This window comes from Heterodontus francisci, chromosome 3 (genome assembly GCF_036365525.1).
Source record: "Heterodontus francisci isolate sHetFra1 chromosome 3, sHetFra1.hap1, whole genome shotgun sequence".
Classification (NCBI taxonomy): Eukaryota; Metazoa; Chordata; class Chondrichthyes; order Heterodontiformes; family Heterodontidae; genus Heterodontus; species Heterodontus francisci.
The window spans coordinates 59,391,157-59,410,411 of NC_090373.1; the positions used below are offsets into that span (position 1 = coordinate 59,391,157).

Consider the following 19,255-nt stretch of genomic DNA (forward strand, 5'->3'; position numbering starts at 1 on the left):
CACAGCAATGTGGTTAACTCTTAAATGCCCTCTGAAATGGCTTAGCAAGCCACTCAGTTGTACCTAACCGCTATGAAGTCACACTGTGGGTGTACCTACCCCAAATGGACTGCAGCGGTTCAAGAAGGCAGCTCACCACCACCTTCTCGAGGGCAATTAGGGATGGGCAATAAATGCTGGCCTGGCCAGTGACGCCCACATCTCATGAATGACTTTTTAAAAAAAGAGCTGCCTCACAAGGTGGACCTGATGTGAAGAGGGAGTATGGTTCCCTTTTTGAGGGGTTTTATTTCTGTTGATTAAGTTTGAGAAGGCTTCAGAGAGCCTCCTGCTTGCCCATCTTCCGTGACAAGATTCAAGGCGGCGCAGTGGTTAGCACCGCAGCCTCACACAGCTCCAGCAATCTGGGTTCAGTTCTGGGTACTGCCTGTGTGGAGTTTGCAAGTTCTCCCTGTGACCGCGTGGGTTTCCGCCGGGTGCTCCGGTTTCCTCCCACAGCCAAAGACTTGCAGGTTTATAGGTAAATTGGCCATTGTAAATTGCCCCTAGTGTAGGTAGGTGGTAGGGAATATGGAGTTAATGTAGGATTAGTATAAATGGGTGGTTGTTGTTCGGCACAGACTCAGTGGGCCGAAGGGCCTGTTTCAGTGCTGTATCTCTAAATAGAATAAACCCTAAATGGGCCTGTAGGAACTACTTTAATTTTGTTAATTGTGCAAGGTCAGATTCAACAGTATTGTGGATTCATCTGACAAGTGCTTACTAGGGAAGGGAAAGATACTGCTGGAAGTGTGAGGACTACATAGTGCATGTGCGCTCCTATATGATAGCTGGTAGCATATTCATCAGCTTGAATCAGTTGGTCGCATTGAAAGGGAGCCTGGGGCGAGAATAAGTTCTGGCAGATCAGCTGCGGAGACAGCTCCTGCGTTTTGTGACTGGAGAGAGTGGCTGGGGTCAGAGAGAGAGCGAGAGAGCAACAGCGAGAGAGATGGGGCAGAGAGACAAAGAGAGAGGTGGGGACAGAAAGAGAGGGAGGCAGGAACACCTTTTAAATGAGTTTAGGGTTTCTGCAGCTCCTCTCTTTTCATAGGCTGCGTTTGCTGATGAAGCAACCACTAGATGGCGCTGCACTGGCACATGTGCATATGGAGCCTGTTCCACTAAAACATCAATCTGTGACATTCAGGCAGCTGCCAGGACTAAAGATGGTGCTGCTCAAATAATCACACAAAGGCAACGTAACCCATGGCAGCACACAATGGCCGGAGAGAGCGGGCGGGTGAAGCGAGGAGAGAGTGGGCAGGGAGGCTGGGAGAGAGCAGGCGGGGGGGTGGGGGGGCGGGTGGTGGTGGTGGAGAGCAGGCTGGGGGGAGCCCGGGTGGGGGAGGAAGAGAGCGCACCTGCCGCCACCAACATCTTCAGCCGCTCTCTCCCCACTTGCCCGCGTTACGCGATGATGTCATCTGCGCATGTGCCAACCAGTCCTGGCAATGCGGAACGTCGCGCACACGCAGAGAACCGGAGCCCGTTTGCGCATGTGTGCAGTTTGGCGCAGTCTGATGACGTCAGCGGCGGCTGCATTGTCACGAATCACTTTGTTTTTGATGATGAGTTCAATCTGGTAGCATTCAAGTTACTGTACTAAGATTAAAATTCTAACATCTAATACCAAATTGTTGCAAATTGTATAAAATTTGATTAACTTAAATATAGAATGATGAAAGGACATTTGGTTCGTAAACTGGCTCCTTCCACAGATTGGGTACAATCTATCCAGCAATACAACGGAGAATACTGGAAATGCACAACAGATTGACCACTTCTAAAACAGAAAGTTAGGATTATATCCCACATCCCGGACTTTGTTCCACATGTTTAATCTCTTGAGTAAAAACTCTACATTCTCCCAGAACCCTGAAGCTGATGTAATAAAACTCTAAAATATCTATTCACCCCCACAGTCCCACAATTCAATAAAAGCAAAATGCTGCAGATGCTGGAAATCTGAAATGAAAACAGAAAATGCTGGAAATACTCAGCACGTCTGGCAGCATCTGTGGAGAGAGAAGCAGAATTAATGTTTCAGGTCCGTGACTTTTCATCATCCCACTGTTCAGATCTGACCAATTCCACAGCTGGCATCTATCATCTTAGCAGCACTAACACTAATGTTTAATAGATTATTTGATTATATCTATCTACTTATCTCTAACTTTCAGTGCTATTTTTAACTAGATACAATATTTGTCTAGTTCTGTCTGAAGTAGTTGTGACACAGTGTTAACTGCTTTTTGCTATCTGTTCCATATATCAGTGCTCTGGGGGGTTGGGATGGTGGTGATGCTTCTAACCTTTAGTTCTGTCTGAGGCTGGTTCAATGTTGCTTGTGTTCTTTAGCTCTTAGCTGACAGCCCATGTCAAGTAGACTGCTTACCGACATTAACTAAGCCTTATTATCATTCTATAATTCAGTTTAATGTCTGTCTTCATAACTTAAAATTCCTAGATTCTAGAATTATTGTTGCATTGCTCTGAGCACTCCCACTACATCAGTGTTATTTTAAAGGCAAGGTGCCAAAAATTGTACATACCGTTCCAAATGTTGCCTCACCCATGATCTACACAAGGCTTGAATAATTTGTTCTGACTTCAGATGCCTTTGAGAGGTATTCTAGTTCTTGATTAACCTTTGATAATGGCTTCATAATGACTCGAAGCTTTCAATGGTTGCTAATCACTTCTTTATTTCCCATGGTGGGTCTGTGACCGACATTTGCTTCTTTTCAAGTTCCGCATGCTGCTTTTTAATATTTGGTTTTTGCTGTGCAGGTTAACGTAAAGAAAACAACTATATCATGGGCATGTGACACTATCCCAAAGAAAAATTTGGAACAATCATATGCCTAGGATATTGTTAACTTTCTTTGTAGTAACTTGCAGTAAACTGAATATTTGCCCCTAAAAAACTGTTCATTCTGTATGCACATTTCACTCACCCAGTTTCAACTAGATTTATCCAGTGTAAAACCTATTTGCTGTTTTTTTAGCTCATCCAATTAATTGAAACAGATACCTTTGAATCTTATCAATGTGCCTACTGCTAATCACATGGCACCGAGCTTTGTATTTTCAGAAAATTTTATAATTATTATGTGCGACATTAGTGTGAACAGTAGGGAACCCAAACCAGAACCCTGTGGAACACTATTAATTGCTACCCTATAGCTAGTGATTTTTCTGTTTATCATTTGCTTATTGTCAGTTTTCGACCCATCAAACTTAATTTGCCATTTAATTCTCAGAGATTTAACCTTCTTTAAAATCTATAAATGTAAAACTTTTGTGCAGTTAAATTATATCTGCTGGCTAGCTTTCGCCATTAGTTTGGTTACCTCCTCAGAATGCCAGTGAATTACTGAGGCATGAGCAAATCTTTTTGCATCCATACTTACTACTGCCTATGATTCCTGTGCTCTTTAGATGACCATTGTCAGGATCCTTTATGATGCTTTTGATATGTATACAAATGTGTAACACCGTATGTAGAAAATTAACATCTGTATTCCTTGAGGCATATTGTTTTAAGAATATTTTATGTTTTTTTTGTTTATCAATGAGAGTCCTGATGACCTCATAGGGAAATGAAGTTGAAAGATGTGCATGTCAAAACAATGCATTAACATTAGTAGAGATACAGTAATTAACTCAGGATTGTTCATCTTCAACAGTGCATGATAATTCGGACCTCGCTGTGTCTGGCTAAGAAATTTCAGTAAGCAAATGTTCTCCACTGATGTCATCAACACTATCTGTTTAACCTTTCTGAGTACCAGCAGCTTCAGGGAAACTCTGAGGGAGTTTGTTTATTTTTAGTTTATACTTCATGATATTGGAGGAAAAAAAACACTTTTGGAATATTTAAGCCATTTAAACAATATCCTTAGTTCAGTATTACAGTAATAAGTAATAAAACACAGTTTTGCATAAACACTTTATAACCTTTAGCTCTGCTTGCTCTGTTGTGCTTTTGCTCTTCCTTTTCTCTCTTCCTTATTCTCTTTTCTGTGCCTTTTTTTCTAATATTCTCTGAATTATAACCGTTTGACTTATTATTTCTAACTCCGATTTTGCCCTTACCTTTTGGATGTGCCTCCCAGTTTGCACTGTTTATATTGTAGGTGGAAGTAATTTCACAAAAACCGCAATCTGGCCAGTTAAAGCTATCTCTGAAGATCTATTCATCAGCAGCATTATCACAGATACAACCCCATCAAACTCTCCACAACCTAACAACAATTGCAACATTTGCATTTGCAATGCCTAAAAAAGGAACGTATTAACTTTTTTCTACGTATTGATAGTCATGTATTTTGAAACTTCTGTTTATAATGGGATACTATAATTTTTAAACTTGCATTTGTAGTGCAGTAAGTGAAGCCATATCCCTATGTAGTAAGTTCAGCAGGGTTTGTTGAACTTGTCTGTATTTGATGGTATTGTTATCTACATGTTGCCTGTTTCTGCATTTTATTGCTTCAGTTCGATTATGTAGAAACTTAAGTATGAGTGATCACTACATCCAGCATTGCAGACTTCAACCATGTCAAAATGTTTAAAATGCATAATGCTATTTGTGCATCCAAATTACTTTGCAATCATTTTTAGTTGTCTGCATTGACAATTTAGAACCACTGAATCAGTTTTGAATACTGTAAGCTATACTTAATACTATAGTTGCACTTCAGCAAATTGGTATTTTTTCCAAAATGTATTTTTATTTTTTTTTATTTTTCCTCTCCCTATTTAACATTGTTTCTTCATTCCAACTTGCATTTTTCCACACAATTCTTCTGTCAAGAAGGGAATGTGGTGCAGCATGTAAACCTTTCTACAAACTTGGCCTTTGATGCTTAAATCTATTGCTGTGAGAATCAAATAAATGTTATGGGTGTTTTGTGTTAGCCTGAGGAAGAACTGTTGAACTGACAGTAGTTTTGCCTCTGACCTGGAAGGTTTTGCATTTAAGCTCCAACCCAGGCTGAATCTGTATTGAGAATGTGTTGCATTATCTGAGGTGCTGTGCTTTGGGTGTGACATTAAATCGAGGTCTTGTTTGCTGTTCATATGAGTGTTAAAGACCCCACTATTCAAAGGTGAACAGGGACTTCTCACTCTGTGCTGGCCAACATTGCTCAACTAGCCAACACTATAATCATAGAATAGTGCAGCATAGAAGAAGGCCATTTGGTCCATTGAGTCTGCACCAGCTCTTTTTGAGAGCAATCTAGTTAATCCCACTTCCCCGCTCTTTCCCCATATCCCTGCAGTTTTTGCATCTTCAAGTATTTAATTCCCTTCTGAAGGCTACAATGGAATCTGTTTCCACCACACTATCAGGCAGCACATTCCAAATCCTAACCACTCGTTGGGTAAAATAAGTTTTTCCTTGTGTCATCTCCGGTTGTTTTGCAAGTCACCTTAAATTTATGCCCTTTGGCTATTGACCCTTTAGCCGTTGGAAATGGATCTTTATTTACTCTATCTAAATGCTTCATGATTTTAAATACCTCTATCAAATCTCCTACTACCCTCTCTGCATTAAGGAAAGCAACCTCCACTGCTCCAGTCTATCCATATGACTGTAATCCCTCACTTTTGGAACCATTCCAGTAATTCTCTTCTGTCCCCTCTCCAAAGCCTTCAAACACTCAGCAGGTCAAGCAGCATCTGTGAAGAGAGAAACCGAGTTAATGTTTCTGGTCTGTGACCTTTCATCAGAACTGTCAAAAGTTAGAAATGTTATAGGTTTTGAGCAAGAGAGGGGGTGGCGGGGGGAGCGGGGGAAAGGAGAACAAAAATGAAAGTTTGTGATAGGGTGGAGGGCAGAACAGATTAAATGACAAAAGGTTTCATGGTACAAAGCCAAAGGGAGTGGTAATGGGTCAAGTAAAGAAACTAAAAATGTGTCTGGATGAAGTGTGAATGGCGGGATAACAGTTGCCCAAACACAAAGTAAAGGGATTATGAAAGAAGGGTGGGGGATGTGGGGGGGTGGGGGGGGAGGGTGGGGACAAACCAGCAAAAAAAAAACGAGGAAAGAAAAAAAATGGGGGCAGAGACTATGGTCTAAAATTATTGAACTCAATGCTGAATCCTGAAGACTGTAAAGTACCCAATCGAAAGATGAGGTGCTGTCCTTCGAGGTTGCGTTGAGTTTTATTGGAACACTGTTGCAGGGCAAGGACAGAGAAATCAGAATGAGAGCAAGGTAGAGAATTGAAATGACAAGTGACAGGAAGCACGGGGTTGCACTTGCAGACTGAACGGAGATGTTCTGCAAAGTGGTCAACCAGTCTGTATTTGGTCTCCATAAAGTAGAGGAGACTAAATCGTGAGCAGTGAATACAGTATACTAAATTGAATGAAGTACAAGTAAATCGCAGTTTCACTTGGAAGGAGTGTTTGGGGCCTTGGATGGTGATAAGGGAGGTGTTGCAGTTCCTGCGCTTGCGTGCAAAGTTTCCTATTACATTTCTAACTTTTGACAGCTCTGATGAAGGGTCATAGACCTCAAACGCTAGCTCTTTCTCTCTGCCCAAATGCTGCTTGACCTGCTGAGTATTTCCAGCATGTACTGTTTTTGTATCAACTACACTGTCCTCATCCATGCTCTGCTACCTCATCAAAACACTCAATCAAGTTAGTCAAACAAGATGTGCCCTTAACAAAACTGTGCTGGATCCCAATATTAGTTCATTCATGTCCAAATAGCTGTTGATTTTCTCCCAGATTATTATTTCTAAAAGCTTCCCCACCACCGGCATTAAACTGACTCACCTGTAATTGCTAGGTTTGTCTTTCTGGTCTTTTTTGAACAAGGGTATAACATTTACAATTCTCTAGTCCTCTGGTACCACCCTTGTATCTGAGGAGGGTTGGAAGATTGTGGCCAGCGCCTTGGCAATGTCTATCCTTACTTCCTTCAACAACCTAGGATGCATCCCATCTGGACTGGGTGACTTATCCACTTTAATTACTGACAGACTTTTTAGCATCTCCTTTTTATCTATTTTTATCTCATCCGGTATCGAGAGAACCTCCTCGTTTACCGAAGCTTTGGAAAAGTCCTCTTCCTTGCTAAACACCAATGCAAACGACTCATTCAGTACCTCAGTCATGCCTCCTGCCTGTACCAACCAATCTCTATTTTGGCCCCTAATTTGGCCCCACTGCTCCTGTGGCAACTCTTTTTTTTATTGCTTATGTGCCTATAGAAGATCTTTGGATTTCCTTTTATGCTAGCCACTAATCTATTCTCGTACTGTCCCTTTTCCCCTCTTATTTCCTTTTTCACTTCTCCTTATATTTTATATTCAATCTAATTCATCCTTGTATTTATCAAGCTGACATCTGTCACACAACCCCTTTTTTGGTTTCATTTTATTCTCTAAATCCTTCATCATCCACGGAACTCTGGCTTTGGTTGCCCTCCCTGTTCCCCCTCATGGGGATGTACCTGGACTCTACCAAAATCATCTCACTAAAGGCCTCCCACTGCTCCATTACATTTTTACCTGCCAATCTTTGGCTCTTATTTATCTAGGCACAGATCCCTCCTCAATTTGCTGAAATTACCCCTCCTCCAGTAAAAATGTTTATTCTCGATTGTTCCTTGTCTTTCTCCATAACTAATATAAATCTATTATACTATGATCACTATTCCCGAGATGCTCCACCACTGTGACATTGTGCACTTAACTCTCATCATTCCCCGGGACTAGATCCAGCAATGCCTCATACTAACATATGAAATAGGAGTTGGCCACTCGGCCCCTCAAGCCTGCTCCGCCATTCAACAAGATCATGGTTGATCTGATTGTAACCTCAACTCCACATTCCCGCCTTTCCATGATAACCTTTCACCCTCTTGCTTATCAAGAATCCATCTACTTCTGCCTTAAAAATATTCAAGGATGCTGCTTCCACTGCCTTTTGGGGAAGAGCGTTCCAAAGACTCGCGATCCTCTGAGAGAATAAAATTCTCCTCATCTCTGTCTTAAATGGGCAACCCCTTTATTTTTAAACAGTGACCTCTAGTTCTGGATTCTCCCACGAGAGGAACCATCCACCCTGTCAAGACCCCTAAGGATCTTATATGTTTCAATCAAGTTGCCTCTTACTCTTCTTAAACTCCAGCGGATACAGACCTAACCTGTCCAGTCCTTCCTCATAAGACCACCCGTCCATTCCAGGTATTAGTCTAATAAACCTTCTCTGAACTGCTTTTAACACATTTACATCCTTCCTTAAATAAGGAGACCAATACTGTACATAGTATACCAGATGTGGTCTCACCAATGCCCTGTATAACTGTAGCATAACCTCTCTACTTTTGTATTCAATTCCCCTCGCAATAAACAATAACATTCTATTATATTACGAGCGAGGCAGGAGCAATGCACTGTCAATTCAGTCCCATCACTCCACAGGTTGCAGCATATTATTTAAAGTTTCCCACCCAACTGGAAAACAGTCAAATTAAACACTCTAGTAACCTTCAGAATGCAAACAGACCAATCCAGTTATAGTTTAGATAACAACAAATTAACTATTTATTTAAAACTAAATCTAAAACATTGTTAAGATAAACCTATGTCTAAAGATCTTATAACTACTTATTTTAACCTAAAAGCCTAACCTAACATTGAGCTGAATTTTACCAGCCCCTCGAAGCTGTGGGTCGCGGTGGGGGGGCCGGTAAAATTCTGCAGGGAGAGGCCTGCCTTGACCTGCGACATCGAGAAGGGCGCACCGCATATTACCGGTGGCAGGGGGACCTCGGTGCAGCCTCCCGCCCGCACCCCCTCCCCGGCCGCCTGGCGTTGGGCCCTTCATCTGAATTTTCAAATTAACAATAAAGACATGTAAATTAACTTACCTGCAGGCGGCAGCCGTCCCACGACGATTTTATGGTCGCCGTTTGTCTTCGTGCACCTTCGGAACTCTGTACAGAGTTCAGAAGGTGTGCGAAGACAAACGGCGACCATAAAATCTGTACAGAGTTCCGAGGCGACAACCTGGTGGGGAGGGGGGAGGAATAAAATTTTCAAGGTGGGGGAGTGGGGAAATAATTTTTTTTATTGGATGTGGGTTTGGTGAGAAGGGGTTGAAGGGCAAAAGTTAGAAGGTTGGGGTTGGGGGGGGTGGGATATTTGGGTAGGGAAAAAGGCATGTGTTGGTCATATCAGGTATTGGGGGGCTTGGGAAAGGGCCTCCATATCTTCATTATCTGCTAACTAAAAACTCAGAATACTTTATCTTTAAAAATTAAAATTTCATCTAAGGACTTAAAGCCCTTTAAAAATGGCGCCGGCGTCTGTGCGGTGACACCGGACGCCATTGTCGGGGACGCGGTGGCCACCCCCTCTACGTCATTGGCGGTGGCTATTCCGCCAGCTCTATTTAAATCATCCCCCGCATGTAATATCGCGGGGGCTGTGTGGCAGCCCCTCCATTTCGGAAGGCCACTGAGTTCAAAGCGCCCCGCCGCATTATACTCCATTTGCCAGATCTTTGCCCACTCACTTAACCTATGTATATCCCTTCGTAGCCTCCTTATGTCCACTTCACAGCTTACTTTTCTACCTATATTTGTGTCATCAGCAAATATAGCAAAATACCTTCAGTCCCTTCATCCAAGTCATTTATATAAATTGTAATATATATAATATCCAGTCCATACATTCAAAAAAATAACGGTTAACTGCTTTCTTTTGAAAAAAATTATGTTTTAAAAATTAGCTGTTTCTTAAGAATAAATAAATAACTGGGTTGTTAGACTTTGTGGGATGGGTGAGGAGGTATCCTAGTGTAAAAATAATCAAATGCCACTGAAGTCTCCACACGGATTTGATGAAACAGACTTTTAGTAGCTAGGCATTCAAAGCACTTTGGCTGCAGCAGGTGTCACACAGTTCTTTCAACGATGAGTACAGCAATAAGCCTACTTGAATTTTTTTAAAAATCGGCAGTCTTTTGGTAAAACCTTTACTGCAAATTCCAGAAAACACAATCAGTCAAGAGTCAGTCTTGAAGCAAAGACTCTTGGATTGAAAGTAAAGAAAAGGAATTTTTCTACCTCCAGCAAAACAAATGGTCTCTTCAAAGGGTTTTTTCCTCCTTAGGCAATTAACATAGCTTATCGCTCATTGTAGAATTTCTGCTGAGAGAAATAGACAGCTCTTTCCTTCAGTAAGCACGCTCTTAAAAAAACTGGTTTTAGCACACAGTTAAATTTGAGACACTACACCATGTGACCTCCTCACTCTCCTGCATTGCCTAGGTAACAAATGCAGCTGTGGCACACTGTTCTCAGAAATCTTAAACTTCTCTGTGTCCTAAAGGTACACTGTTTTTAATAGAGGAGAAAAAAGATACAGTTCCATGACAATTAACTTTCCTAATTATTTGCTGTACCTGCATACTAACCTTTTGCGATTCATGCACTAGGACACACAGATCCCTCTGCATCTCCGAGCTCTGCAATCTCTCACCATTTAGATAATATGCTTTTTTATTCTTCCTGCCAAAATGGACAATTTCACATTTTCCCACATTATACTCCATTTGCCAGATCTTTGCCCACTCACTTAACCTATCTATATCTCTTTGTAGCCTCCTTATGTCCACTTCACAAATTGCTTTCCTACCTATCTTTGTGTCATCAGCAAATTTAGCAGCCATACCTTCGGTCCCTTCATCTAAGTCATTTATATAAATTGTAAAAAGTTGAGGCCCCAGCAGAGATCCCTGTGGCACATCACTCGTTACATCTTCCCAACCAGAAAATGACCCATTTATGCCTACTTTCTGTTTCCTGTTAGCTGGCCAATCTTCTATCCATGCCAATATATTCCCCCCTACACCATGAGCTTTTATTTTCTGTAATAACCTTTGTTGTGGCATCTTATGAAATGCCTTCTGGAAATCTAAATACTGTACATCCACCGGTTCCCCTTTATCCACAGCACATGTTACTTCTTCAAAGAACTCCAATAAATTGGTTCAACATGATTTCCCTTTCACAAAACCATGTTGATTCTGCCTGATTACCTTGAATTTTTTGAAGTGCTGTAACGTCTTTAATAATAGCTTCTAACATTTTCCCAATGCCTCCTTCCTCATTGGGCAGGAAACATACTGATCAAGAAATTTCTCCTGAACGCATATCAGAAATTCTTCCTCTTCCCTGCCTTTAGCACAATTATTGCCCCATTCAATATTCTATAGTTCCTGCACCTCTCAGTAATTTCCCTGCAGATACACTTGTCCATCTCCTCCCCACAATTTGTCTGAAAAAATACATCAAGTAGCGTAATAGCTCCTTTTATTGTTTCTTAATTACAACCAGATTTCGCCTTTGATCCCCTCGACATTCTCTCTAACACTGTAATATTCCTTTGCTCGAAACTGCTACCCCTCCTTCCTTTTTTGTTCCTTCCCTATCTTTCCTGAATAGCTTGAACCCAGAAATATTAAGCATCTAATCCTCCCCTTTTTTGAGCCAGGTCTCTGTTATCTCCACCACATCATATTTCCAAGTGGCGGTTTGCACCTGTAGCTCACCAACCTTATTAACTGCATCTGGTTGCACTTCAAACCTAACTTAGACCTCTTTGTATTTACTATCATTCCACTTAATTCTGTATTATTTCTAACTCTAACTGGCTCTCCCAATCCTCTGTGCATTTTGTTTCAACTTTTTATCACTAATTGTTTGTTAACTGACTATAAATTTCATTGCTGCTTATGAGTCTTGGTCTGTGTATATATTGGCTGCCTCTGGAATTCATATTTAGATGTCAGTCATTTTAACTTGTCATTTAGTGAAGGATTACTGACTTTTTAGTTATAGTAAAGTTTAGCTTGTCACCATTTCACAATGTGGCAGCTGGTTAACACAGTGAGTAGTTGATCTATATAAACCAGACGATCCAGGTTCTTGTTTTCTTCTTTTGTTTGATATTGTGGTACAGGGTAGTTTGCCCTGAATCGTGACTTTATCAGAATGCTTTGAATTATATCTGCTTAACAAGTCTTCCCAATATCTAATTGTGTGCCATGCTGTCACAAGGCTGTCATCATATTCACATTGCTTTTATAATTAATTGAAAAATGTGCAAGATTTGTATTTTTTTGAAATTACTTTTTAATTTTTATGACAAAAGTATTACCCAAATAACACATGTTCCTAAAGTTTGAATCCTAAAATATGCCCATAAAATGCTTTACAGCTGTGTTTCCAAGTGCCATATAAGGCAAATTCAATTTGATTTTAGGTTTAGTTTCTTACTCCCTGGTTTTCTCTCTGAATTTTGTGGCTTCTTAGTGTATTGTCTCACTGACGGATAAATCCTAAATTAGAAAATCGAAATCAGTCAGTCGTGTCCTAGGCCTAGCCATCTTCAGCTGCTCCATGATAAGGTCAGAAATGGGGATGTTCGCTGATGACTGCACCGTGCTCAGTACCATTCCTAACTTCTCAGATACTGAAGCAGTCCGTGCCCACATGCAACAAGACCTGGACAACATTCGGGCTTGGGCTGAAAAGTGGCACGTGACATTTGTGTCACACAAGTGCAAGACAATGACCATCTCCAACAAGAGAGAATCTAACCATCTCCCCTTGACATTCAATGGCATTACCATTGCTGAATCCCTCACTATCAACATCCTAGGGGGTTATCATTGACCAGAAGCCTAACAGCTTTATTAATACTGTGGCTACAAGAGCAGGTCAGAAGCTGGGAATCCTGCAGTGAGTAACTCTGCTCCTGACTCTCCAAAGCCTGTCCACCATCTACAAGGCACAAGTCAGGAGTATGATGGAATACTCTCCACTTACAGCTCCAACAACACTCAAAAAGCTCGACACCATCCAGGCCAAAGCAGACCACTTGATTGGCACCCCATTTACCACTTAAAACATTCACTCCTTCCAGTACCAGTGCACAGTGGCAGCAGTGTGTACCATCTACAAGATGCATTGTAGAAAGTCACCAAGCCTCCTTCGATAGCACCTTCCAAACCCGCAACTTCTTCTACCTCAAGGGGCAAGGGCAGCAGGCGTGTGGGAACACCACCTGCAAGTCCCCTTCCAAGTCACCATCTTGACTTGGAAATATATCGCCATTCCTTCACTGCTGTTTGGGCAAAATCCTGGAACTACCTCCCTAACTGCACTGTGGGTGTACCTATTTCACATGGACTGCAGTGGTTCAAGAAGGCAGCTCACCATCTCAAGGGCAATTGGGGATGGGCAATAAATGTTGGCCTAGCCAGTGATGCTAACGTTCCAAGAATAAATCAAAAGAAAAAGTGTAACCTTTATTATTTGAATGTGGAGATTTCTAATAGCTAAATTTTGTTGCATTGCAAGGTTTTATGACTGGAAAACAAAATGAAAGGCATGTTGCGCCCTTTAAAATATTTAAACATCCAGCAGAGGGCACTCTTTGACTTTCGAAGAATAGGTTATTATTGTACACTGCGTAGTTTATTTAATTTGAAATATGTGTGCATTGGTTTAATTTTATTTCTTGAAGTTAACTTAATTTTACAATAGATTGACAAATTTTTGATTGTTTATTTTTGTTATTACCAAAAATTAATTGCACTACTAATTTATTCACATCCAATATATCATTGAACAGGTAAACAGGTAGATAATAGCAAATTAGCTAAAGATAGTGGCCGGGATTTTATGGGCCCCCCTGAGGCTGGGAAGGAGGCAGGGGTGGGGGAGCACGGAATATCCCGACGGGTGGCTGGTCGCTGGGCCCGTCGCCAAGTGATCTTCCCAGGAGCTGGATAGGCCGATGATGGCCTTCCCACCCAGAGGCCAAATGAGGCCCTGAAAGTGACCTATTAAGGGCCTGGTCCTGCTGCCACTGGGATCTTGCCAGTGACGGTAAAGGCCTGCTCAAGTCACAAAAAAAACCCGACCCAACCCTGACGGTACCACAATGGACCCCAGCCCAAACCAGCCCGAGTCCCTCCATTTTCCCTCAGAGCCTGACCCGCCCCAGCCCGAGCCCGACCCGTGCCTGGCCCGGCCACCGCAATGTTCCCTTTACTTACCTTGCGGCGCCCAATCTTCAGGAAGCTGCAGCATGAGCATGATGATGTCATAGAGACGCTCACTGCGCAGACTCAGAGTTTCCCTGCTTGATGTCCTGGACTCGCAGCTCAGGTAAGTTTTTGTTCAATGAAAATGCAGAGGTGGGGTTTCCCCCCCAACTTTTGGGCCCAGTGCAGGAAGCTCCGCCTCCTACACCCAATCCAGTCCAATAGGTGTAAAACAGGTACTCCATACAGCTTAAATCCTTCTCCAATAATCCTATTTAATACAGGGTATATTATAGCTGTGTTACTTTGTTGAAAATGCCTGGAATTATCATAGTAAGTTAATTGCACATAGGAGTTCCAATGTGCATGATGAACATGAGACATGTCTGATCTCTTAAGCACAGTGGCGCAGTGGTTAGCACTGCAGCCTCACAGCTGCAGGGACCCGGGTTCGATTCTGGGTACTGCCTGTGTGGAGTTTGCAAGTTCTCCCTGTGTCTGCGTGGGTTTTCTCCGGGTGCTCCGGTTTCCTCCCACAAACCAAAAGACTTGCAGGTTGGTAGGTAAATTGGCCATTATAAATTGTCACTAGTATAGGTAGGTGGTAGGGAAATATAGGGACAGGTAGGGATGTTTGGTAGGAATATGGGATTAGTGTAGGATTAGTATAAATGGGTGGTTGACGGTCGGCACAGACTCGGTGGGCCGAAGGGCCTGTTTCAGTGCTGTATCTCTAATCTAAAAAAAAATCTAATCTAATCTAATCTAAATCTAATATTATGGTTTTCTGACCCATACAATGCAAAATTTTGAAACAAATCAGGCTTGTCGGTTAAACATCCCTTTTAACAAGTAAGAAACAGTGAAAGTAAAGTGCTCGATATATAGAGGAGACTCCTGCAATGATGTTAGTTACAAATCAGGAAAAGGAGTGCTACTGTGAAGTGTATTTTATTAACTTGTTCCATTGATACCCAATATAGATACTGCTGAATGCTTGATTTGAGGCATAGATGGATCTTCAGTGAGCAGTGGTATTCTATTTGGCTAATATTTGTTTAGGGTAAAATAGAAAGTAAATTAGAAATCCCCTTGAGTGCCACTATTTGGGAAGGGGCAGCAAATAGTCTGTGGGCTATACTTCAACTGCACTAGGCCTTTGGAATCTTCAAGTGGTCAGTACCTAACTTTGTCGCAATGCAAAGGGCAGGATTAAAAACAATATGGTTGATGAATAGAATTCCCTATGCTAACAGTGGCAATGTAGACATTGGCAGGTTTTTTACTTTCATCATGTTGCAGTTGTTACAGGAAGTATCTGCTCCCTGATACCTCAGTAGATTCCATTGAACATCTTGAGTTTGATTTCCAGTATGTACTGAGTTATCTGGCTATAAACATGCTACAGTGGGATAGCACTGTATCATGTCCCTGAGATAGGTGGGGAAATAAAGCCAGCGTTTCCACTCTTGATTGGAATCCAGTAATCTCAGCTGGAAAGTTTCTGTGTGTATGTCCGGTAAGGACTGGATTGGGCTGAGATGTCATCTTGCCCACCATTGGGTAACATGTCTGAATTTGCATATGAGGAATGACAATTAGGGTGAGCTACCAAAGGATGACCAGTGTCTCTGGAACTGTATCCGAGCAAGAGTAAATACATGCCAATTCTCCATCTTTGCAGTGCTGCTCTGTAAAACATCACTGGGAAATTTGCTAGAATGGTTCAGGGTGAGTTGCGTCTGATTCTCATGGCTTCTTGCCTTCCTGCTTTGTTTTGCTCTGAATCTTTTCCTGATGTAGTGAGATTGTGATCTCAAATGTTATGGGAACATGCATTCTATCCCTTCACAGTGCAGTGCAATTGAACATCAGTACACTGTCATTGAGCCACTCCCTGAATTCCAGCCTAATAGATTATGTATTTTCCTTTTCCTAGGATGAAATTCTGTGCAATATTTGGCGGCGTTACTTGCAAAAAAGCCAACAGGCCTACACGAACAGACCAATTGATGTTGTTAGCAAAAAAAGAACGGTAGGTCTGATTAAACAAGAAATATTGGTGGTCCCAAATGTGAGTTTTATAAAAACTATTTTGTATTTTTGGCATTGAGGAGGCTTAATTCCCAAATTCATTTAGGAATATTTGACCTCTGTTGTACGTAGAAATTAGAAATATAAACATAGAAGTGCCTGTTTAGCCCTATTAATCCATGTTGGTGTTTATCCTCCACACAAGCAGTAGCCCTGTTCCCGTATGACTGATTTGTTCCCATAACCCTTTATTTCCTTATCCTCAACCACTTATCTAATCTATTCTTAAATCTTGATGTGGCCTCTGCTTCAATCACAACTCCAGTAGTGCATTCCACAGTCTCAACCCTCTGTGTAAAAAAGATCGTACTGCTGTCTGTCCTAAATCTTTTGAATTTAATCATTATATTTATATTTTCTCATTCTAAACCCCTCAATCACTGGAAACAATCTGTTTCGATCTAACATGGCCCATCCTTTCATAATTGTAAATACCACTATCGAATCACCTCTTAATTTTCCCTCTTTTAATGAAAGCATTTCATTAGAATTTTTCAAGTTATTTAAATTTGCATTTCCTCATAACTGGCAGCATCCTAGTGAATCTGCACTGTACACCCTATATTGTCCCACCATCTTTCCTACAATGTGGAGTCTAAAACTGCACACAGTACCTTACTAAGGTTTATATAGATTCTCCATTACATCTTGACTTTTGTATTCTGTACCTTTTGCATTAAAACACAATATTCCATTAGATTTATTTTTAAATCCAGCATTGCATGCCCATCCCGAATTGTCCTTGAGAAGGTGGTGGTGAACCACCTTCTTTACTGCTACAGTCTGTGTGCTGAAGGTACTCTCACAGTCCTGTTGAGTAGGGAGTTCCTGGATCTTGACACAGTGACAATGAAGAAACGGCAATATATTTCCAACTCAGGATGGTGTGTGTGACTGGAGGGCAACTTGGAAGTGGTGGTGTTTCTATGTGCCTTCTGCTCTTGATTGTTTGGGAGGTGCTGTCGAAGAAGCCTTGGTGAGTTGCTACAGTGCATCTTGTAGATTCCCATGAGAAGTATAATTTTTCTCTTTAATCAAAATGCACTGCTTCACATTTACTTAGATTGAATTCCATCTGCCACAGTTTTGTCCATTCACTCAACTTGTGAATATCCCCTTGTAGCTTCCTGTTGCCCTCAGAATTATTTAATGTTGTCATATTATTATAATTAATATGGCCTTCAGTTTTGGGCAACATGCCCTCCAGCCCTGCATCCAAATCGTTAAGGCTGCCTTTGCTGACAATGCAACCACTAGGTGGCGAAGTACTGGCACATGCACAAATGCAGCCTCCTCCACTGAAACATCACTGTCTGCGACGTTCAGGCAGCTGCCAGGATTAAAGGTGGCACTGCTCAGTTTATCACAGGAATACAAAATCTACCCGAAAATCCCCTCAATGGCTGCCATCACCGCCTCCATCCCACCCCCAGCAGTCCTCACTCCCTCCTGCCATTGCGCTTCTCTCTATTGGTCCCTCCTGCGCCAGTCTTCTCGCCGCTGCCTTCCCTGAAGCACTCGCTCCAGCCTCGCCACTCGCCTCCTTGCCCCCCCAGCTGATTGCTCCAGAACTTGCCACTGCTCTCCCCCCTTCCCCTCCCCTCAGCAGATTGTTCCTCGCTCCTTGCTTCCCGCTCTTCCCCCCTCCCCCCCCTTACAGTAGCTGCAGACCGCGCCAGTCCGACGTTCGATCGTTCTCTGCACGCCACCCAAAGAAGCAAGGCGGGCCACGAGGAGTGACGGGTCAACGGAGGAGCAAGAGGCCGGGAGGAGGGAAGTGGCGCGGCCTAGATCTAGTGGCTGGGGGACAGGGAGTGAGCGGGGTGGGGCGGGAAGCAAGGAGCGGGGAACAATTGACCGAGAGGAGTGGGGGGAGCAGTGGTGAGGTCTGGGGGGTGAGTGGCCAGTGGGGTGGGAGCGATTGGCGGGGATCGAGCTCCAGCCTCAGTCAAAGTACGCGATGATGTTCGCGTTACGCGATTAAATTTTCCCGTGCATGCGCCAATTAGTCCTGGCAAGATGTAGGCTGCGCGTGCGCAGCATCTCACTGAGAGCAGGAGACCGTTTGCACATGTGCGCAGCTTGGAGTGCTCTGATGAGGCCGCTGCGTTGTCAGGGGTCACTTTGAATCATTAATGTATACAGTGAACAGAACACTTTGGGACACTGACCCACTTCTAACCATTGAGAATCTGCTCTTAACTTCTACTATCTGTTACCTTTCTTCTAGCTTTTTCCTTAATCCCACTACCTTGAATTTTCCTCAGTAATCTATGTGGTATCTTGCCAAAGGCTTCTGTAAATCTGTTTTATTTCCCTGATCCACCGTATCTGTCACCTCCACAAAGAACTCTTAGGTTTGTCAAGTATAATCATCCCTTCTGAAATCTGTGATGTATGCTTAATATTTTCTCTTTACCTACTTAGTAATTTTCAATTTTAAAGATTTCAAAATTTTCACTACCACAGCTGTTAAAATAACTTCTGTAATTATCCAGTTGTCAAGTATAAATTTTTGCATAATGAAAGTTATCCCAGCACAATTTTGAGCAGTTTAATTTTGTGTAAAGCCAAAAATATTAATAATTAAATTTACTGTGTTCCTTATACCTGAAAACAATTCAAGAGAAAGGAATAACCTTTTTTTTAAAAAAAATGAAAAGGGAGACTAATTTGATGGTATCTAACTCGAGCATTTTCCCTATGAGCACCCAACTCTACCTTCACTTGATCAGAAGAGCCGTTTATTGTTATTATCCCTCTTCAGTGCAGTTTTTGGAAGTTTCCTGTAATATAAGTGAATGCTCTAAATAGGTTCTTCCTTGTTGTAATGAACTAAAACAATCTCTTGTATCAGAAGTCATTAAATATTGAAAAAACACATAAGAAGGATTATTACGTGTGCTGCTTGTGTTTGGATATAGGAATACCAATGAAGCTGAGTAAAATATCTGGTGGAACACATTATACTCTAATATGTAGATCTGTCTCGTTTTGGTTACATGCATGTCTTTACATGTTTGGACATGAA

The 19,255-nt window shown here is 42.0% G+C and overlaps 1 protein-coding gene across 2 annotated transcripts in view; it reads left to right on the forward strand.

Moving 5' to 3' along the window:
• The window catches only part of taf1b (TATA box binding protein (Tbp)-associated factor, RNA polymerase I, B), a 104,338-nt gene that overhangs the window by 24,643 nt on the left and 60,440 nt on the right, over positions 1 to 19,255 (forward strand). For both annotated transcript variants that reach the window (XM_068022485.1, XM_068022490.1), the window contains exon 5: positions 16,070 to 16,165. In XM_068022485.1, the coding sequence (XP_067878586.1) occupies positions 16,070 to 16,165 (96 nt within the window). The remainder of the gene's footprint in view (positions 1 to 16,069; positions 16,166 to 19,255) is intronic.